Source organism: Salarias fasciatus, assembly GCF_902148845.1.
Source record: "Salarias fasciatus chromosome 23 unlocalized genomic scaffold, fSalaFa1.1 super_scaffold_20, whole genome shotgun sequence".
In the NCBI taxonomy this organism is placed as follows: Eukaryota; Metazoa; Chordata; class Actinopteri; order Blenniiformes; family Blenniidae; genus Salarias; species Salarias fasciatus.
The window spans coordinates 8,537,317-8,558,549 of NW_021941230.1; the positions used below are offsets into that span (position 1 = coordinate 8,537,317).

The window sequence follows — 21,233 nt, forward strand, 5'->3', positions numbered from 1 at the left end:
GCCGCCGCCGCCGCCGACAGGAAATGACAGCCATGTCATGCTAATGCCATTAAGGCTCTGGAGGCGGCGGCTAATTTAGTAAATCTCCCGCTGAGGCTGCACCCAGCGCTCTGGGTCAGGCCGAGATGTCCCAGCAGCCACTGCACCGCTCCCCAAGGCTCCTCCACTTCCTGGATCCTGCAGGATTCCTGCCCTTCTCAAACCAACGGCTAAAAACAACCTGACGATATGCGTGTGTGTGAGTGAGAAGCAGCCAGTCCGACACATCTTTAGTAACAAATTCTTTTTTATTACAACATTTCACTGCTTTTTTTCCTTTTCCATTTGTGGTGATGGATTTGTGGCAGAATAACACGACTGCTGGGAATTTACAAAAAAAACTCCAAAGAACTGTGATCTAGACACCGACTCCCCCCCCCCCAACCCAAGCTCAGAGACCCACAGTGCCGATGAAGCGTGTTTAAGGTCCATTAATTTCTCCCAGATCCAGGTGGAATCCGTCTTCGTCCTTGTGTACAATCAACAAAAAAAATTGACAGACGACAGAATCAATTTGTTTTTCTGGAAGGGGGGGGGGCTGGAGGGCGGGGTGTTTACATTTTGGCCAGCGTACAAACGAAGTTGTGCATTTTTCCCAAAAAAATTAGAAAAAAAAAACAACAAAACAACAAACACGGAGAAGCTGGACATCTCGCCACACGGAGAGGTGAGGTGTTGACGGGTCGCGCCCCCTCGGACGTGGATGTGCACCTTCAGGACCCTCCGGAGTAGGGGTGGTGGTGGGAACACAAGGAGGGGCCCCCCACCCCCAATCACCCCCACGCAGGCGTCATCCGTCCGCTGCCGGGTGTGGTGGTGGTGGCGGCGGCTTCATGTTTGGGTTACAGAGTTATACAGCTAGAAGAAGTGAGTGAAAACAAGGCAATGCAGGAGGAGGAGGAGGAGGAGGGGGGGGTGTACAGTGCATGGTGGGAGAGGAGGAAGGTGGGGGGGGCTTCACGATGTGGCCGCCTTCTCCTGTTCGATGGCTGCAGAGAGGAAGAAGAAGAAGAAGAAGCAGAGGATGAGGATGGAGGACGGAGGACACGGGGCGGTGCTGCCGCCGGGCGACACTCACTCTCTTTGGTGGGCAGCGGGTTCTTCTCCTGCGTCTCCGTCTTCTTCAGCTTGGTCTTGTCGAACGTGTTGACCTCGGAGATGTCGGGCTTGTCGGCCATGGTGTCTGGTTCGAGTCTGAGGAGGAAGAAGGAGGAGAAGAGGGGGTCAGGGCGTTGTCTCAGCTTCTCTCGCTTCTTTTTTTGTGGTTTTTTTTTTTTTTCTTCCCCCGCTCAGTGCGCAGCCGCGCGACGCGCCTCCTTTTGTTCGCCGTTATCCAGCAGCAGCGGCGGCATGTGCGCGCACAATGCAGCCGCTCGCGGCTTTACATAACAAAGGGAGTTCCCATGCTGGGGAGGTGGGGAGGTGGGGGGGGGGGGGGGGGGGGGGGGAGATAAAGGAGGGCGGCAGAAAGCGAAAGTAGATGCAGAAAGAATTAAGACAAAAACAAAACAAACAAAAAAAAGGCAGGTTGAGGTTTCCACGTGGACGCGCACTCCTGGTGGGACCACCGCCCTGATGGAGGCGCGCGCCTCAAAAAAAAAAAAAAATCAAGAGAAATCACGGAGAGCTCGAGGAGGGGGGCGTGAGGCGCGAGGCAACAAAGACGCCGGGTTGCTGTGGATGTGTGTGTGAATGTTTGTGTGTGTGTGTGCGCGCGCGTGGACAAAGACGCAAAGGCGTGAAAAACGTGACAAAAAAACAAACAATTTAAAAAAAATCGTCCTGCTCGGCTCGGCTCGGCTCGGCGGCGCGTGTCCTCCTGCTACAGCCCGTCGGCGGGGTGACGGGGCTCGAGCCGGGGGTCTTACCGATGTGCTGGCTAGCAGGCTGGAGTCTCCGGTGGTCCGTGCGTCGCAGCAGTGGTGGCGCGGGCTGTGCGCAGGCTGCTCATATAGCCCTGGATATGCTAATGAGGACTGACATCAGCGGCTCCCGTCCTCCTGCACGCCCCCCCCACACGCGCGCGCGGGCGCACGCGCGCACGCATAGAAACACAAACACGTTTCCACACAGCCCGTCCGACGGAAAAACGCGTTTACGTTTCTTGACTTCTCAAACCAAACAAACACGTTGTTTTCTGACTTGGAGGAGTTTGTGCTCGTCTCCCTTGTTCTCCCCCTCCGCGCGGCTGACGCGCACACATTCGAGCGCCGTGCGCGCCACCTGGTGGCCGCGCGCTCGTCCTGCAGGTGGAATATTTTTGCACTGCAGAAATCCCTCAGAAAACAGGAAAGGAACATAGTTTGACCTTTAATATCAGCTCTGTGTGGTCAGATCTTCTCCAATTCGCGTGCACGTACTCTCACAGGCTTTATTCAAGGGAACGTGCACGGTTTCGTGCACAAAATGCAGAGAAGACCTTGAGAGATCCAGTAAATGAAGCTGCAGTTTGAACCCTGAGTGATTAAACAGTCCAGGTTCTCCTCAGCGTGCACGGTGCACGGCTCGTATTTCTGAAAATCTTTCTCTTCATGTCTTCGTGGGACGATGAGCGCCGAGCTCCACCGTCCTCGCAGAGAAACCGACGACACCCTGCAGAGGAAGTGTCCGGATTGGGCCTTTCCCCTCCCCGGTGGCACCCGACTCATTATCAGAGGTGTGAACGGGGAGCAGGTATGTTCAGTGTGTGTGTCACTCTTTATTTCTCTTTTTTCATTGAAAAGTCATCAATACTATAAATCCTGACATATTAACCAATAAACTGGAGTCAGGAGAGTCGTGTTGAACTGGTCGAGAAGTTATTTGGAGGACAGGAAACAGCTTTTGAAGCTGGAAGACTGTCTTTCTGAACACCTGGACATTGTGTGGCGTCCCTCAGGGTTCAGTGTTGGGACCTGAACTGTTCATTCTGTAAGTCAATGACATATGTAAAAAAATTAATTTGCAGAAGAAACAAGTATTTCTGGAACTGGTGAGAATTTGCAGCAACTTTTGGAGATTATAACTTCAGAGGTTAAAAAAATTGAAGTTATCTTTACAACTATGTAAAACAAAAATGTATGATATTTGGAAAACATGATTTAAATGCATAGAGAGGGTGAATCAAAACAAACTCCAGGGAGTAACAATAATTGGTGACAGAATTTGCTGGAAACGTCAAATCAAAATACTCAGAAGCATCTCAGTCTTGGTCAAAGCTGCGATATACTGGACCAGAAATCTCTTTTTATTCTTTACAAGCCACTGATTTTACCGTATTTAACTTACCGTGTGAACATTTGGGGAAACACTTCAGTAAATTCATGGAAAAGACTTCTCCTGCAGAAAAAAGCAGTAAGAATCGTCGATGAACGGATAAACTATTCTACATCCAAAGTCTTTGACATCCATGGATCTCGTGGAGTTTAAACCGAGTAAAATAACAAATAAAGCACCACAATGTTCAAAAATAGTTCTGTGAAAGAAAGAAAAGTTCTGCGTTGAGCAGCGGAGGGAAGAAGAAACGAGCCGCAGCAGAGTAGAAGCGTCGTCAAAGCTTTATTGTAAAGAACCAGCTCCAGAGTTACATGTTAAAAAAAAAAAAAAAAAAAAAAAAAAAAATTACTCTTCAAACGGCGAATCATCACATCACTACATTTTAATGACCTTTTTGAGGAGGGGGGTGGGGGACCCGACGCCTGGAACTGCCCCCGGAACCGTGCAGCAGTGGGAGGGGAGGAAATAAAAAGACTTTTAAATACAAAAGAGAGGGGAAGTGGTGCGGCGAGCACCGGGGGAGCTCCGCCCACGTCCGCGGAGCCCTGCCCCCCCCCCTTCACAGCGGGACGTGGCTGAAGAGGTAGGACACGGACTCGCCGTTGTGGGTTCTCCTGATGGCCTCCGCCAGGATCATGGATATGTCGATGACCTGCAGCGGACGCCGCCGTCATTTCTCTCGATTTTCCAAGGCTTTTCAAGAATTCTCACCCGAAGTCGCGGCTGGTACCTGTATTTTTGGACACGCCTTCATCTTCTCCTCCTGCGGGATGGTGTTGGTCACCACCACGGCCTCGAACGGCGCGCTGTTGATGCGCGAGATGGCGGGCCCGGAGAAGATGCCGTGCGTGAGGATGGCGTAGACCTTGACGGCGCCGGCGTCGATCAGCCTGCGGAGAGACGGGTATGTTAACGCGTGGGGAGAAAACCCGGGTCCCTGTGGGCTCGGCGCGCTGCTGACTTGTCGGCGGCGTGGCAGATGGTCCCGCACGTGTCCGCCATGTCGTCCACCAAGATGGCCACGCGGTCCTTGACGTCGCCCACCAGCACCATGCGGTCCACCTCGTTGGCCTTCTTCCTCTCTTTGTGGATGAGGGCGAAGTCCACGTTGAGGCGGTCGGCGATGGACGTCACCCTGGGAGAGGGAGAGGAAAAACAACAAACCGGTCGGATCCGGACGGCGGCGGGGGGAGAGCGACCCCGCGGGCTCTCGGGAGGCGGGGGCTCACCGCTTGGCTCCGCCCGCATCGGGAGACACGATGATGGAGTTTTTCCATTCGGCGATATTTTCCCGGATCCACTGCAGGACGGCCGGCTCGGCGTACAGGTTGTCCACGGCGATGTCAAAGAAACCCTTGAAAAAAAAAACAACAACAACAACATTGCGTTGAACTGAAATTCACATCTTTTAATGAAACTGCGGAGTCTTTTCTGCTTTTTCCGCGGACTGACCTGGATCTGGGAGGCGTGCAGGTCCATGGTGATGATGTGATCGGCTCCCGCCACCGACAGCATGTTGGCGACCAGCTTGGCCGAGATGGGCGCCCGACTCTGGGACACAAGAATTCACCTTGTTTGACCAAACACGCAAGGGACAATCGCAGGCGCTCTCACCACCCGGCCGTCGTCGGCGTGTCCACCTTGTCTTTTTTGTCCTGCCGGGCGTACGGGAAGCAGGGGATGACGGCGGTGACGCGGGACGACGAGGCGATCTTACAGGCGTTAATCATAATGAGCAGCTCCATCAGGTTGTCGTTGATTTCCCCGCAGCCGCTTTGCACGATGTAGACGTCCTCGCCCCGCACGCTCTCCCCGATCTCCACGCTGTGCACGGAAAACACACGTTAAGCACAACACCGGGCCTGAAGACGGCAAAACTCAAAACTAAACAGTGACTCTTCACCCACTCCGCAACAAGACAAGTCCAGGCCAAGTCTCATGTGTGGAGGTGGAAAAAAACAAGGGGGGGGGGGGGGGAAGAGAAGACAACCTGCCGGAGAGGTTCAGTGTGTGGGTGAGACATTCCTGAGGGGACGAGCGCGTCCTCCCAGCCTCCGTCATGTGATCAGACAGTCACAAGCACCCTGCTCTCTCTTTTCAGTCACTTAAGAAGTGACAAATCAGGTTCCTCCGCTGATAGAACCCGAGTTTACTGTGCAAACAACGCAATGATGCTGCGAACAAGGCCGGTGAAATCTATATCTGGATATTTCTACATGCTCAAAACAAACAAGTCCCGTTCCCAGGACTCTGCTCCTTGACCTCGCCAAGTCACCTGGTGAAACCTGTGAGAAGAGCCGCTATCACCGCAGAGCTCTCGCCTCCCCGAGACAGCTGCCTCCCCTGGAGATAACGCTTCTGCAGGACCATGGGAGCTTCTTTCCCTGGTTTCTGGGGCTTAATACAGTCAAATAGAGGAATGATAACAAAACAACACGTGCTGGATGCTTTTATCCTGAGTGCACTCTGCAGATCACCAAGTGCATTAATGCAGCTGCAGACGGATTTAAACCGCACATGCATGCAGGCTTAAAGCATGCAGAGGAGGCCAGAATAATCCCACCCTGCAACAGGGGCCCTGAACGCACCACAACGAAGTTAAACAAGCTCACATGCAAGTAATGTTACCAAACTCAGTGCATGTGATTCCAGCAGGGTCAATTAGCCTCCCCTGAAGTCACACTGAAGCATTTGAAGTCTTCCAGACAGCTGTAGATTTTAATCTCCTCCATCCTGTCAGTGAGCCACATGCTTCACATGCTAATGGAAAACCGTGTTCAAACGCGGTATGCTATCTAGGTTCCATTATCGGACATTGTTTTCCCCCCGCTTTACACTCGATCTTCTATTCCAAAACACAGAACGCGGATAAAAAGAGAGCTAAAACCTTAATTCAGAGGATATATGTGCTAGAAATGGGAGATGTCAACATTTTTCAAGGAAAAACTCCGACGATAACCGAGTATTTAACCCTGGTGTTGGGACGGACTGAGGAACCGCCAACAGTCAAAAAAGTAGAAGCTTGTTTTGGTTCCACTTTATCCCGAAACAGATATTTGATCTCTGTTTTCAGCAGGTTTGCTCGGCCATGAAGAGGAAAACAAAAGTTTGCAACACTAGAACAAAATGTGACTCCTCCTGCTGTCTCGCGAAACCACATGAGTTAGCCGAGTTAGCATGAACACGCAACTAACTAAATATTGCGTAACTCCACAAACACACTCCGCCCTGTTGGTTAATTTTGTTTGAAAGCAGAAAAACAAAACAAAACATCAAGTTGTGGTTGCACTAAATGAAAACAACCGGGTTTAGTGGGGTTAAACGGCCGCTGTCCGATAATAGGAGCAGCACCATTAGCTGGTGTGTTTACATGTGGCTAGCTGGTCACGTGTAGCCCGCTGAATAGTAAACTATTGTTAGCTTCAAGCTAACTGCTCCGCACGGGGCGAGCAGACACAAGCGCGCCGCTCGCTCGCGCTTCCCTCTCCCCGGGGTTTTACTCTACCATGTCTCCTGATTGCTGAACTTCTTGGTGATGACTTTGCCCAGATCCAGCCCCAGCCGGTCCGCCACTTTCTGGGACAGGTCGTGGTGCGAGCTCCCGCTGAAGAGCATGATGTTCGGCATGTTCGCTCGGAGGGAGGAGGAGAGAAGAGCCGCAGGAAGAGAGGGGGGTCCCCGGGTCAGAGAGGGAGCGCAGGCCGGGATCAGTGCTGCAGGCCGGGCATCGCTCTGCTGGAAGGGACGGAGGGACGACCAGCTCACCGGGAGAGAACGTGCGCGTGCGTGCGTGTGCGAGAGAGCGAGAGAGAGAGAGAGGAGGAGAGCCCGCCCACCAATCACACTCTGCCGCACGCTGCACTCTCACTTTTATTTTTCAAAAATTATTTTTTCTAATTCATGGAAATAGTTTTAAAATCAATAATAATAATAAAAAAATATTTAAAATAAAAATCTTCAATAATTATAATGAATTAAAAAAACATTTTAATTGCACTGAAATAAATAAAACTATCCCCCAGTGACTCAATTTTAAATAATATACTTTTTAAATATTGAGCTACGATTATCAGTAATACTGTACATTAAAATCAATCTTAAGAACATCTAAGCTTATTTATATTTTAAATTAAAAGTACAACAATTTATCTGCTCCCCTCACTGCACTTATAAAAATAAAACTACCCGTCTTCTTAATATTATTACTAATAATATGAATAACTTTGTATTTCCTTAAAAATAGTGGAAATAATACATTTTTCATTACAGAAGCTTTCAAAAGATTAACTGAATTACAAGAAAAACCAAAAGTAACTCAATATTTCGTTCGCTTTAGAATTGCACTCATCTAAATGAAAGTTTGAGAGTTGGTTTGCGATTGTGTGTCGGCTGATTGGATTTTCCACTCAGAGAAGTCATCTGCTTCCTCGTGTCTCCTCCCGTCATGTGCTGCTCTCTGCGATGGGCCAAACACAAAACGTGTGACTCGGCCAAAGGAGCCCATCGATCGGTGGAGACAGATAAAAATGTGAGTGGATCACCTCCACTGATGAGTGAGGAGGGAAAAACTCACAAAAAAAGGCGACCCTGCAAAGTCAGCCCTTTTTCAACCCCTTCAAAATGAATGAACGCAAGAGTGTGTGTTTTTCAGAAATATATTTTATAGATGTCAGAGATGAAATGTCCAAAGCGTAGGTCCCAAAGAAAGATAACATTTTTTTTCATCAATAGAGACAAACAACAAACAAAAAATAACTTTTTTTTTCTTCTTAAAAGTCCATTTACATGTAAACCAAGATTTGCTCTTGAGCCACAGTGGTTATTTTATATATATCGAACTGGCCGAGGTGGGTGTGACAATCAAACGACGATGCCCCTTTTTTTTCTTTTTCGTTGTAGTATTTTTTTCCCCCCCCCAAAGCCGATATCCGGAGACATTCTTTGGGAGGTGGATGTAGCAGAGGTTCCTCTCAAACGCAGTCCGCACACGTCCGTAAGTGCTCGATCGTCTCCAGACTTCAACCAAGTAGTCTTTTTGAATTGTTTGCCCGCCGGAGAGGAAAAAAAAAAATGCTTAAGTCCTCCAGTGTTCTTCTATTGTGCAAATACATTATTTTTTTTAATCTGTTACATAGACAAGCAGGCATGCTGACTCACAAACCATGCAAAGAGTTAAAGTTGGCGCGAGCAGACAGCAAAAAAAGAGCAGTAATAAAGTTTCTACAAAAAAAAGAAAGAAAAAAAAGAGACGACCTTAAGTTCACCTTTTAAATAATAAGAGGAAAAAAAAGCCAAATTATACAGTAACGAGTGGAATGTTTTCGTCGTGGGAAAAGTACGAACTCAACCTTCAAATTTCACAGGTCTTTAGAGAATGATATGAAAAGAAAAGGTGACGAGACGGCGCCGGCGTACGTTTCGAGCCGGTTCGACTCGAGCAGGGTAGAAACGAAGGGCGGAGGAAAGAAACACGGATGTTGCGGGAACGTGATAGTGCAACGCGTGCTTCACGCTGACGTTTTTGAAAAGAAAAAAAAAAAAAAACAGAAAAAGAAGAAAAAAAAACCGAAAATCCACTTTCTGGACGTCGGTGTCCCTCTCTTCCACGTCCCCCCTTCGCCCTTAAAACCTCACGGTCCAAGAAGAAATGTGTCCATGAGGCGGCAAAACAGTGCAGTCCGTGACGACTTCGATAGGCTGCTCTTTTAAGATGGAGGAGTCGTTATCGTACGCCACGCTCCCCCCCCCCCCCACCCCCCCACCCCCGACTCCTCTTTATGCTCACAATATCATAGCTGTCATTAGAGTACATTTATAAATTCTCCATATACAAATCTCCTATAAACAGTACGCGTTATAAATACAGAACTGATGGAAAATGCAAGAAAGGCTTCGAAGGGAGCCGAAGAAAGAAAGAAAGTGTTGCTCCTTATTTCTGATAAATACAAGAAAGAAGTCGTGACAACTGCTGTGAGTATGTGAATGGCAGCCCTATAACTATCCCCAAAAATGGATTAAAAAAACCCCCCCCCACAAATCTATGGATGAAAAAAACGTTAGAAAAATAATCTGATACAGTAAAAAAGAAAAAGGAAAAAAAGAAAAAAAATCTCAAGTGTATACATGTTTAACAAACAGGTTTCTGATATCGTAAAATGGCGACTCGATGTGTGGAAAAAAAAAAAAAAATCAAACAACGCCGGACTCCATCCCGTCTTCATGAAGGTAGTTGCCACCCGGCGAGTGAAGAGTTAAAAACGAGATGTTGGTGAAGTTGTGTGATGCGGAAAAAAAAACAAAACAAAAAAAAAAACTCATGCTTTGGCTTCACTTGCTTGGCTTTTCTCTTTTGGATAACATTCAGAAGATCTTGCAGAAAAGAAAAGAAAAGAAAAGAAAAAGAAAAAGGAAAAGCGGGTGTGTCTCGTCTCTGCTGGATGGCATGCTCCAAACGCTCCTCGTGTCTTCCTACAAAGCAATGACTTCAGTTAAAGGGAGGCTACATCGAAGGCTAACACCCTCTCCACGCTCCACCTCTGAAGCTGGCAACTACCTTCACCGAGCGCCGTTTAGGTTTGTTTCATTTGTTTTTGTTTTTTGTTTTTTTTCACAGAAAAATAGATCCATCCAAAAAAATTAAGTGACTCTTCAGGAGAGGCTGTGAGAGACAGGAGCGCTGTCTGCGTCACGCTCGAAGTAAACATGCTGAAAGATTGTTTTCGTCATTCTGGAGGCCGTCACTCTGGACCGCCCTCCCCCCCTTTCCGCCCAAAAATCTTCTTCTTCTTCTATTTTTTTGAAACTTTAAGGCAACCTATTCCTGAACAATCCTGAAATCCAGCGGACCCTCGCCAAGGCACTCCTCTCAGGCGCCTCCCTCCACGGACAGGTCGACAGTCCCGCCGTCAAATCTTTGTCAAAAGCTGGCCGGGTCCACGGCGGGCGCTCGCGGTAAAAGGTCCGGCGCCGCCGCGGCACTGCCGCCGCCGCCCGCCGCGTTTCTGTGGCGAAACGCTTAAGAAAGGAGAAGAGGCGGCGGTCCCTGGTGTCCCGTACGTAAAGCACCACAAGTCTTGTCCCGCCGTTTCCATGGCGACACCGGGGCGCCCCCCCCCCCAACCCCTCCCTGCCTGCTCGCCCGCCGCCGTGATCGCTTGGTTAGCCGCTAACGTGGCTAGCTAGCTAGCTAGCTAACGTGGGGGGTTGTGAAGACTGACAGAGAAAAAAGAGTCTCTGGGTGAAATCTGTTCCAGTCCGGTCCTCTGTCGTCTCATGGGCTCCCTCCTCCCGAGGCCGAGCCCCCCCCCCCCACACACACACACACCTCCCTCCCTCGTGCAGGCCGAGGGGCCGCCAATCAAGGTGACTGACGTGGTGAGCGGGGTCAAAGGGGGACTAAATGAAGGGGTCAGTCGTGACTCTTCGCTGCTCAAAGAGGCTGTCTCCGGAGAGGTCAAAGGTTACGGTGCGACACCCTCGCGCGTCCCTCCGTTACAGTGGTTCCTCCTCCTCCATGGGTTCCTCCTCTGGCCTGATGTGAGGGAAAAAAACAAAAAAACATGGCTGCTTATTAGCACCAGCTATCTAAGGGTGTAATCCCAGCGTGTGCCACCAGGTGGAACAGTGAGGCGGCTCCGTACCTTGGATCCATGGCGTTGGTGTTGGCCACGGACAGCGAGGCCATGGCGCTGACGGCCTCGGCCTCCTCCGAGTCTCCCCGTTTGGCCTCCAGCAGGGATAGCCCCAGCCGCGGCGAGTAGCGATGCACCGAGCGCCAGTATTTACCTGAGAGGGAGAGAAACGAGAAACGAGGAAAGCGTTGATTGAGGCTTTTAAAAGCTTTTCTCTGGACAGCTGGAGCCGACGCCAAGGTCGACTCACTGTGAGTCTCCAAGACTTTCTCCAGAGAGCGCACGGCGTTGGGGTTGGGCCTCTGCTCCAGGATGGCCTTCGGCAACGGGTCCAGCTGCAGCGGACATAAAAAATAAACCTCAACATGTCAACAGGCTGCGTTCCCACGGTTCTCCAGCAGGGGGCAGACCGCAGAGCAGCATCTGGAGCGAGCGTCTTTACCTCCTGGCCGAGCAGCGCGGCCACGCACGCCTCAGAGGCGTCGCAGATGGCGGTGAGGTCGTGACCCCCCTCCAGAGCCAGGACCACCCGGCCTCCGGCGAGGGTCATCAGCTGGCGGGTCAGATACCCGAAGCCTGAAGAGAGCGGGACGTTTCACTCTCAATTTGATACGCTTTATTCCCAATGAAAACACAATTTCCAACGCTGGGACTCACATTTCGAGGTGAGGGTGTAGCCGCCCAGAGGCGGGGGGTGACCCTCCACCGCGTCGAAGCCCGACGACACCAAGACGATGTCCGGGGCGAACTCGTTGGCGATGGGCATCACCACCGACCTGAGAGCGTCGGAGACAAAGAACACAGTAAACTTTCCGCTCCAGCCTGCAGATTTCCACCTCGGCACAGCAGGCAGGGTCTGGATCACACACCTGAAGGCAGCCAGGTACTCCGCGTCCCCCATGGGCGGGTCCAGGCCGCCAGTGAAGGCCACGTTGACGTTGAACCCAACTCCAGGACCGCTGCCCACCTGCAGAGAGCAGCACACACCATCACAAAAACACCGTAATGACCTCTGAAAACCACCAATCAGAGACCATCCATGTACTTGAGATTCATAAAAATAAGCAAATCATCCAATTTCATCGGACTATAAACAGACGCTTCGCTTTCTTTCAGCGTTCGGAAATCATCTGGGAAATTGTGGAAAAAAAGAAAAGCAAAACATCACCAAACCGCAAGGCTCCAATCAAGTACAAGTCATCAATCAACAACTGCAAATTACCCCAGGAATATGGAAAACTTTCCACCGTTCAGAGTTTTATTTATTACGTGTTCGTGCTGGTTTTTACTGAACGTCATTTCTACGAAGGGTCTGTTGTAAAGAGTTGCAATGTTTTGAAGAGTGAATAAGAGAGTAAAAGGGACCTCGTCAGGCGCGCCGCTTCCCGGGAAAAAGTTGCCGTCGTCGTAGCGATGGATGGACAGGTAGAGGACGTTGGGGTCGTCGTAGAAGGCCTGCTGCGTGCCGTTGCCGTGGTGAACGTCCTGGAATCACAACAACGCCGACATGAGGAACGGAGACCGGGGGGGGGGGGGGGGGCGAGAGGCGACTCGGCGGACTGACCCAGTCCACGATGAGGATCTTGTTGACGCTCAGCCTCTGCTGCAGCAGTTTGGCTGCGATGGCCACCGAGTTGAAGTAGCAGAAACCCCTGAAACGGCGGGCGAGACAGAGGAAGTTCTTCACACGCTTCGAACGCTTTGCGAGGAGAAGATGGAAAAACAAACGGAGCGAGTTGGCGCAAATAAACTGGAGGGTTTTATGTGATTGCCGCTCCAGAACCGGCGCCGTTTGTGTTCGCTCTGATTGAGTGTGCGGTGCGGAGCGTGGCGGCGGCCGTCCGGCCTTACATAGGGGTGCTCTCCTCCGCGTGGTGTCCGGGGGGGCGGACCACGGCGAAGCCGTTCTGCGGACAGAGCGGTCAGTTTAGCCAGGCGCTCGCGGCGGTCACAACCCATTAACGACGTGGGGGAAAACATCTTCACCTTCAGCTCTCCGGTCGCCACTTTGAACACGAGCTCCACCACGGAGCCGACGGCGAGGCGGGCGGCGCCGGAGGAGTGGACCTCGTTCCAGATGGTGTCGCTGTCGACCTGGAAAACACACGCAACCAGCGGCGGCGTGAGAGAGAGCGGCCGGCCCGGCGGGTCGGACGCTGCTGGAAACGGAGCGTTACTTACTCCCACACCGCCACAGGGGAGCCGCACGAACATGGGAGTGATGGAACCTGAAGAGCAGAGCACGTAGATTTATTAGCGTGTGTGTGTGTGTGTCTGCGTATGTGTGTGTGTGTGTGTGTGTGTGCATGAGAACTTACAATCAAGTTTCTGTCGGAGTGGGTTGGTGCCGTACAGCAGGACGTGAGCTTCAGAGTGAACCGTCTGCAGCTCCTCCAGAGTGGCCTTCCTCCCACGAATACACTGCACACACACACACACACACACACACACACACACACACACACACACACACACACACACACACACACACACACACACACACACACACACACACACACACACACACACACACACACACACACACACACACAAACACACACACACACACACAATATATGGCATTTAATTATCCTGCAAAACTGATGTTTAAAACCAGACAAATCTTCATTTAAAACATCAAAAATGTTCAAATACTAATGACGAAAACAAGCGGATGTCATAAATAAGCTTGAAATTTAATTGAAGACATGAAACTGAAATGAATCCACGTCCGGAGAGAAGGAAAGGCCCTCGCACCTCGCACTGCGCCCTCAGCCCGGTCTCCTGCAGCCGGGACCAGATGCTCTGGATGCGCCCGGCGTGCTCCGGATGGCTGTTGGTGTTTCCGCACATGCACTGGTGCTTCTGCATCAGGGAGTCGTACACCAGACCTGAGGGGAGGGGAGGGGGGGGGAGACTCAGCACTGCTGCATGTGCGCCTGCTTTTATTTTGAAAGGCTCGTCGTCGCGTCTCTTGAATTTTCAGCGCCGTTCGGCAGCGAGTGGGAGCGAAGTAGGCCGAAACTAAAAATACTCCGAACTGCGTGCAGGAAGAGTCGGTGCTCAGCCTCCTGACTGCGAACACAGACGGCTGCTTCTCTCTCTCTCTCTTTAAAAGACCGGTTCCTTCATCGCTCGGAGAGTGGGAGACGACAACATCTCCTGGCAAGATCCGCTCGGCCGGCTCGACAGTTCCTGCTCGCAGATGGAAGCTGGGAACGTTTCGCGCGGCGCCAACCTGTGGTGAAGCGAGGCTTGACGGGGGGGTCGGGCGGCGGCGGCGGCACACTGATCGGGAACGAGGAGGCGGACGCCGGCGACGACTGCGCCCTGGACAGGGGCCGGTGTCCCGGGAAGGAGATGGACAGGCCGGCCGCCTCCATGGACGCCTGGTAGTTTCGGAGCTGGTGGATTCGCTGCTGCTCCAACAGGAGAGCCTGCTGCTCGCACACACACACACACACACACACACACACACACACACACACACACACACACACACACACACACACACACACACACACACACACACACACACACACACACACACACACACACACACACACACACACACACACACACACACACACACACACAGAAAGTCTACAGTGTAGGAACGAGCCGTGGCCAGAAGGTGGCGGCCAAAACAAGCGAAGGGACGCAGCAACCGGACGTCTGTGGCTGTACCTGTCTGAAGAGCAGCTCCTGCTCGGCCTGCCGCTCCCGGTGCTGCTGCAGCGCCTCCTCCTGCAGCTCCTGCGGGTCGGGCGGCTCCTGCTTGATGGTGACGCCCGGCGGCAGGGCGCCGGCGTCCTGGTGCTCCCGCAGCTCCTCCTCCGTCTCCTCCGGGTGGCTCTGGTGCTGGCGGGACACGGGCGACTCGCCGGGCTTGGCCATCATCTGCGGGGCGACGCCGAGTGTATTTCAGTCTCACAGCAGGACGCTACAAACACCCCCCCCCCACCCCGCCGATGAGCAAGGCTGCGTTCAGACACTCTCCCCTCAGTCGCATTCCTGGCAGATCGCCTCTTTCTTCTTTTAACAAGCTTAATTTGGATTACTCAGTCAGATTGGTGTCTCGCTCGTCTCAAACCGAGCACTTGTAATTGAATGTGAGTGGTGGCTCGGGGGGGGGGGGGGGCCGTGTGTCTGCCCGGACGGAGGCATTCCTCGCTCCCTGCTGCTCTGCGATCGGCCGCCTCGCTCCGGAGACTCGCCGAGTCCGGTCGCGGCTGCTCCTCCTCGCTCTGTGTTTTAGCAGGTGGACGGCCGCGCCGGCGTGTTCGCTGGAAGTCTCAGGAGTGGGCTGCAGCTACAGGTGCCTGCGAGTGTGTGTGTGTGTGTGTGTGTTTGGGTGAGAGTGTGTGTGTGTGAGTGTGTGTTCCCACAGCCGCAGGCCTCTGGGTCCCCTGGCTCTGTGCCAGGGGACAGCATTGACGTCAGAGCATTCACCAGCTCCCATTCACCCTCCACCTCTTCTGTGCCACTATTCTTGTCTTCTTTTTGCACCCATACACACACACACACACACACACACACACCTCCCCCTCCGTTTTTCACCTCCTGCCCCCGACACCGCTGACCCCCTCTGCTCCACTTTCCCAGAAACCTCCTTTTTATCTACCAAACTGCCCCCCTCACCCCAAATCAGACGGAAACACCGAGGACTTCACTTCACATGTTTATAGAAAAGAGAATGACTGATTCATGATTCATCTCAAGAAAAATTACATTTAAAATAGTAATTTTTTTAAAATCACGGCCCACAACTACAACTGACGATGATATTCATTTATAATTCTAACAATGCAGCCTTTTTGAATGACTTATTAGGATTATTATGGATAAATAATCATGTTTTAATGACGGATGAATCCAAAATGTTGAACTGCTCCTTTAAAAGGAGAGATTTTTATTGTTTTTGGTCTCGGCCCCGCCAGAGGTGTTTTTATGTGAGAAAGGCGCCGCCGGGAGAGCAGGGAAGCGTACGGAGGGAGCGAGATGGAGCGGAGGAGGCGGAGGAGGAGAGGAAATCCCTCGTTTCATCCGCCCGTCTCTCCTCCAGCGACTACTCCTGCCTGAATAGGTAGAAGAAAGAAGAAAAAAAAAAACAAAAAAACCCAACCGGAGCGGGCCGCTGCTCGCTTCCTCCCTTGCCCAAATATGGCAGGCGCTTCCGCTCGGTTGCTATGGCAGGGCTGTTCTGAGACACGGTCACAGAAACCCACACACCCACACACACACACACGCACACACACTGTTCTACATGCTAAACGATACCTGTCTACGCCCACTCACAAACAAAAATACTACAGAGAGAAAAGGCCAGAAAAAAAAGTCAACAACTTCACACGCACACACGCGGCGCTGCCGGCTGCTGCCTACGCAGACCACTATAGCAGGGCTCCTGGTTCGCCGCCGCCCCCCTCCCGCAGCTTCCAGCCCCGAATAATGAGCAGCTGATATGAATTTGGCGTGCGTTACGTTTGCTTTAATCACCTCCACCTCCGCCAGTTGCTGCTCGTACGAGCGCGGGTCGCCCCGGCGCGTCCTCACCTTGTTGAGGTGGAGCTGCTGCTGCTGGAACTGCTGCTTGTGCTTCTCCAGGAACTGCTGGTGCTGCTGCTGGACCACCAGCTGCTGCAGGGCCAGGGCCTGGGCGTGGGCCTGGGCCGCGCTGCCCTGGGGCAGCGGCGCCGACTGGGTCCGCCCCAGCGGCCGGTGCTGCCTCTGCAGCTTGGCCATGGAGGCCGCCGGCGACATGGAGAGGCCGCTCACGCCTGCGACGCGGGGGGGGGGGGGGGGGGGGGGGGGGGGACATCGAAATCTCATCAAAACGGCAGGAATAAAGAGAAATAAAGTCAGGCTGACTTGACGGAACTTTCCGTGTAAACCGCACTAACTTTTAAAACAAACATCGGGGGTTTCTAATTATACTCTGACTGGTGTTGGTCCTAAGATTAGCGAGCAGATGTATTTGTGAACCAGATAAATAAAACAAAATAAAACGACCATCTGCGCTGCCGTACTGGGTTTCTTCCGTTGTGATGGTAAAAGTGAACATCTGAGCGGCGACGCTGTTAAATGAACTGAGAAGCTTGATTACTCTGCAAAAAAAAAAAAAAAAAAAAAGAGAGAGAGAGAAGAAGAGGAAAACATGGCCGCCGCTGCTGCAGCTTGGACCGTGGCGGCCCACTCCGAGCGCTCAGCCTGCTGCGAGTGGGCGTGCGCAAGTCCTTGTCTGGGGTGTATTTTCTGTGCGTGGACAACACACACAGGCGAGCGTGCGTCTGCTTGTGCGTCAGCGCTCATTCACCCCGCTCGCGTCCGGCCGGGGAGCGGCGGGCGAGCGAGGCGGCGGTCAATGGGCGAGCCCGATGGGAACGGACGGACGGACGGACGCACGCACACAAAGCGGGCCGTGTCGCGCCCCCCCGCCGCAAACGCCGACGGATGAAAGGAGCTCATTAGTTGGAGCTAATGAATGGACGTCTGTCAGTGTGAGGGGGCACACACACACACACACACACACACACACACACACACACACACACACACACACACACACACACACACACACACACACACACTCTGAGTGTGTGAGTTTGAGGGCTGGAGAAGCAGCACAGAGGCTCGCACCTGTCACCAGGGGGCTCTGGGCCGGACTCTGCTCCATCAGCACCATGTGCTGCAGCAGGGGGCTGTGGGCGCCGTGCGCCCCCGTGCCCGCCCCGGCCTCCGCCAGGTAGGGGGTCAAGTGGCCGCCGGACAGGAAGGGCGGGCTGAGGGAGAGAGCCGGCTGCAGACCGGCGTCCTGCTGCGCCGAGGTCACCTGAGGGGGAGGAAAAAAAACAAAAAAACAAAAAAAAAAAACAGCGTTTCGTGAATGAAAGCACGCGGGACGTGGCCCGGCCCCGGTTTTCCCCCCCTCCTCACGTTGGAAGCGGCGGTGGCCGTGGCGGTGGCCGGCAGCCCCAGGGTGATGTTGGGCAAGGACGGCGAGGTGTAGAGGGACAGCTGGTTGACGGAGCCGCGCTCGGCGGCGCCGCACAGCCTCTGGGCCAGAGACGCCTGGAAAACACATTTAAATGACTGATCTGCGCCGGCGCCAGCTCTCAAACGCTAACGTGCGTGCGTGTGCGCGTGTGTGTGTGTGTGTGTCTGTGTTACCTCTGTGCTGTTGGCCACGGACACAGTGATGCCGTTCTCGTTGGGGATGTTGTTGGAGCTGTTGTTCGGGGAGCTGGGTCCTGATCCGGGGGCGCTGCTGCACGCCGAGTCTGGGAAAAAAACGACACGGCAACAAACACAATCAGGAAAAAACAAAAAGCTACGGCTTTGTGTTACGGCGTGGCGTCGACGTGCCCCCTACCTGCCATGTCGAGCGAGCGCTTCTTGGCGGTGGCGATGGGGCTGTCCCGGCGCCGCAGCAGCGGGCTGCTCCGCCGCTCGCTCACCTTCTGCTTCAGCCGCGAGCGCAGCTTCAGGTTCGGCTCCGAGGCTGAAAGCACAGACGGCGGCCTGCGGTCAGACGCCGCTCTCATCAAGAAGAGAACAAACCCATCGACCGCCACGACTCGATTGATCCGTTGATCACTCCGAACAGGAGTCGAGCGATTCGCCCCCGGACGGGGGCTCGAACCGGACGCCGCGGACGCGGGCGGCGTGGTGACGCGAAGCGGCCCCCGTTACGAAACCTGTTTGCGAGACGAAACTGGCACGGTTCCTCCCGTCCCATTGAGACGCCTCGGTAACCGGTTCCAAAATCCCGATACATTTTTCCCCCCAAAGACACGGCCGCGAAAGAGTAATTAATTTCAATTTGGGAGCTGTGACTGAAGGCCCCGAGGCCTTTGGGCCCTTTGTGCTGGCTGTCACAGACTTGTGAATGGAGACAGAGGGCAGGGAACGGCATGTCACCTTGGCTCTGGCCGCCGCCGCGAACGCTCCGTTTATTTTGTCCTGCCAATCAGCGACCTCAGATGATTCTGCGACTACATTGTTCAATTTCTAAAACATCAAAAAGGGGACGTCCGTAAAAGCGGCGCGCCGCCATCCCCGGTCGCGAATCAGAGGAGCAAAGTTTTCGCTCTGCGGAAACATTCATCAAACACAAACTTGGGGGTGAAAATAAACGCGCGGAGAACGAGAAAAGCGTGAAAAAAATGAGAGTGTGATGGGAGTGGGAAGGAGAGCTGCGTCCAGATGGAGCCAAACCAATTAACGCTGACGGGAGGTAGTTTACTACCGATTCCTGACATCCTATTTTCATTAATGGATTTTTTTTGTTTTTTTAAAACCTTCAGACACACAAGTATCCTGCAGAAGACAATTAAAAAGTCCTGGAAAATTGAGATGGATTTTCATAGGCGTGAAATAAAGCGCCGGTTAACACGTTAACTGCCCTGGGTGTCGTCTCCATCGTCCACTTGCTGCCTCTGCAAGAACACTCAAAAACCTGTTTGTTTTGTTTTTTCTGCTGCGGTCTGCTTTTGTGACGCACACCTAATGAGGCTCATCTTTTCATTTATACGATCGGACTCTTTAATCGCCGCCGGTCCGCTCTGTGCGGGACGCGAAGGGGAGCCGAACGTTCTCAGAGTTCTTCAACCACATTTTTTAAGCAGGAAAACGAAGAGAAGTGTCTTCAGAGAGACCGGGCGGCGGACGCATCGGACCGGTCTGATGGGAAAACTTTGATCGATTTGTCGGATTTCTGAGAGAAAGCTCCGTCTCGCTTCTCCGCATCATTCTATGTAAGTAAAGCTGAACTGAAACTTATAAAAAGACACGTTTCCCGTCTGATGAGTGAAGATGAGAGAGCTTCGCCCTTTTAATTTGAAGGAAAAGACGAATGAAGCAAAGAGCGAGGCGGCTCTTTGTATCCAGCGGAAACACGAGAAGAGTGACCGGGTTTGACAGCGGAGAGGAATCGACGGACAAAAACGTCGATACCTGTGAAAAGAGATTTTCCTCCTCTCTCTGAGTGGACTCCAGAGAAAACAACACGTGGAGGAGGAGAGAGGAGAGTGACGCGGAAAACGTGGCCGCGACGTGTAAATGGAGACCGAGCTCCACAAGGGGGTGGGGGGAACCCAGGTTCGAATCCCCGGGTATAAAACTCTGCCGGGACCGCCCCGATTCTGGGAGATGCACAAACGAGCGCTGTTGCTCCTTTGGAACCGTTGCTGGGAGTCCCGGGGTTCCAGTCCTCGGCTTTAACGGCTTGGCGGTGAAATAAAAAGAGCCTCTAAAGTTCCCCCCCCCCCCCCGAGTGGGCATTTCCATAAGCAAACCGCGCCAAGCGCGTCACGGCTGTGGGCAAATATCAGGGTGGCGCAGGTTCCGATACAACCCTCACTCTTCCACCGATCAGGGGGGACCGGCGGGCGACCGTGTCGGAGCCCGTCGCCATCTTTACGCCATTTCTCTGGATTTTAGCAGTTCTTTTTTTTATATACAAATAAAAAGCAGGTTTAAAAGTGGAAAATGGTCCCGTCTCTCCTCGCTCTTCCCCGGCCCGCTCCTGCCGCTCTGTCTCTCTCTCTCTCTCTCTCTCCTGGGGTGGAATGCGGCGGTGTGGGCCAGTGTCAACTGTGGTCGGAGTGTTGTCGTCGCCAGCGGCCCGAAGAGGGCTCAGAGTCAACAAGGGCTGCAGAGCGGCGGCCGGCTGCAGCTGCCCGCCGCTGCGCTAAGTGAATAATTGCACTGTAGGACGACCGCCGCTTCACGGCTACACCACCGCACGCACCGCTCGCACTTTACGCGGCCACACAGAGCTAACACACACACACTTATATATATATATATGTATATATATATATACAGAGACACACACACCTGAAAAAAAAAACACAGAAAACAGCTGGTTTCACTCTGCAGAGGCTTCAGATCGTGGGCCACGAGGAAAGGTTTTTCCAGTTCTGCGGAGTCGCAGTGACTTTAACAAGGTCTGACAAGGTTTGTCCTGAATTCAAAAGAATTTCGGACACTTCTGTGTTTCTGGAGTTGAGGAGCTTTCACGGCCGCACAACCAGAAACGCCGACCTCCCATCGCAGAGGTCGTCCCAGGTGAAAATAAGCGGATTCCAGGTAACACCAGATGTTTGTTTTTGGGCGATACGTGGAGTTGGGGGGGTGAAATCGTTTTTGTTCTCTGAAATAGTTGTATTTTGCCACGTTGGGGCCGCTTTTTGAAAACAGGAAACGCTTCAGCGGCAGCTCTTTATTTCCATTTTCTAACCCGGCGGTTTGCAGAGCGTGAAGCGAGGCCTCTCCTGGGGGGGGGGGGGGGGGGCGCTCCGGAGA

At 52.8% G+C, this 21,233-nt stretch overlaps 3 protein-coding genes across 3 annotated transcripts in view; all 3 read right to left on the minus strand.

Moving 5' to 3' along the window:
• Window positions 1-317: 317 nt before the first annotated feature.
• LOC115384122 (thymosin beta-12-like) lies at window positions 318-2,063 on the minus strand. Its single transcript, XM_030086452.1, has 3 exons — window positions 1,908-2,063; window positions 1,118-1,233; window positions 318-1,028 (listed from the first exon to the last, which is right to left on the minus strand). The coding sequence occupies exons 2-3, from the start codon at window positions 1,215-1,217 to the stop codon at window positions 997-999; spliced, it is 132 nt and encodes a 43-aa protein (XP_029942312.1). The 5' UTR covers window positions 1,218-1,233; window positions 1,908-2,063; the 3' UTR covers window positions 318-996.
• Window positions 2,064-3,658: 1,595 nt separating this feature from the next.
• Window positions 3,659-7,088, minus strand: LOC115384111 (ribose-phosphate pyrophosphokinase 2-like). Its single transcript, XM_030086433.1, has 7 exons — window positions 6,800-7,088; window positions 4,935-5,118; window positions 4,747-4,845; window positions 4,524-4,648; window positions 4,256-4,429; window positions 4,025-4,184; window positions 3,659-3,946 (listed from the first exon to the last, which is right to left on the minus strand). The coding sequence occupies exons 1-7, from the start codon at window positions 6,919-6,921 to the stop codon at window positions 3,854-3,856; spliced, it is 957 nt and encodes a 318-aa protein (XP_029942293.1). The 5' UTR covers window positions 6,922-7,088; the 3' UTR covers window positions 3,659-3,853.
• Window positions 7,089-8,177: 1,089 nt separating this feature from the next.
• Window positions 8,178-21,233, minus strand: part of LOC115383922 (histone deacetylase 4-like) — a 34,530-nt gene continuing 21,474 nt past the window's right edge. Inside the window, 20 exon segments of the mRNA XM_030086133.1 lie at window positions 8,178-10,825; window positions 10,935-11,079; window positions 11,176-11,260; window positions 11,368-11,501; window positions 11,583-11,701; window positions 11,795-11,892; window positions 12,291-12,410; window positions 12,490-12,577; window positions 12,777-12,832; window positions 12,912-13,019; window positions 13,107-13,153; window positions 13,244-13,346; window positions 13,683-13,816; window positions 14,164-14,365; window positions 14,613-14,825; window positions 16,482-16,705; window positions 17,565-17,757; window positions 17,862-17,996; window positions 18,096-18,205; window positions 18,298-18,426. Coding sequence (XP_029941993.1) covers window positions 10,786-10,825; window positions 10,935-11,079; window positions 11,176-11,260; window positions 11,368-11,501; window positions 11,583-11,701; window positions 11,795-11,892; window positions 12,291-12,410; window positions 12,490-12,577; window positions 12,777-12,832; window positions 12,912-13,019; window positions 13,107-13,153; window positions 13,244-13,346; window positions 13,683-13,816; window positions 14,164-14,365; window positions 14,613-14,825; window positions 16,482-16,705; window positions 17,565-17,757; window positions 17,862-17,996; window positions 18,096-18,205; window positions 18,298-18,426 — 2,483 coding nt within the window. The 3' untranslated portion in view covers window positions 8,178-10,785.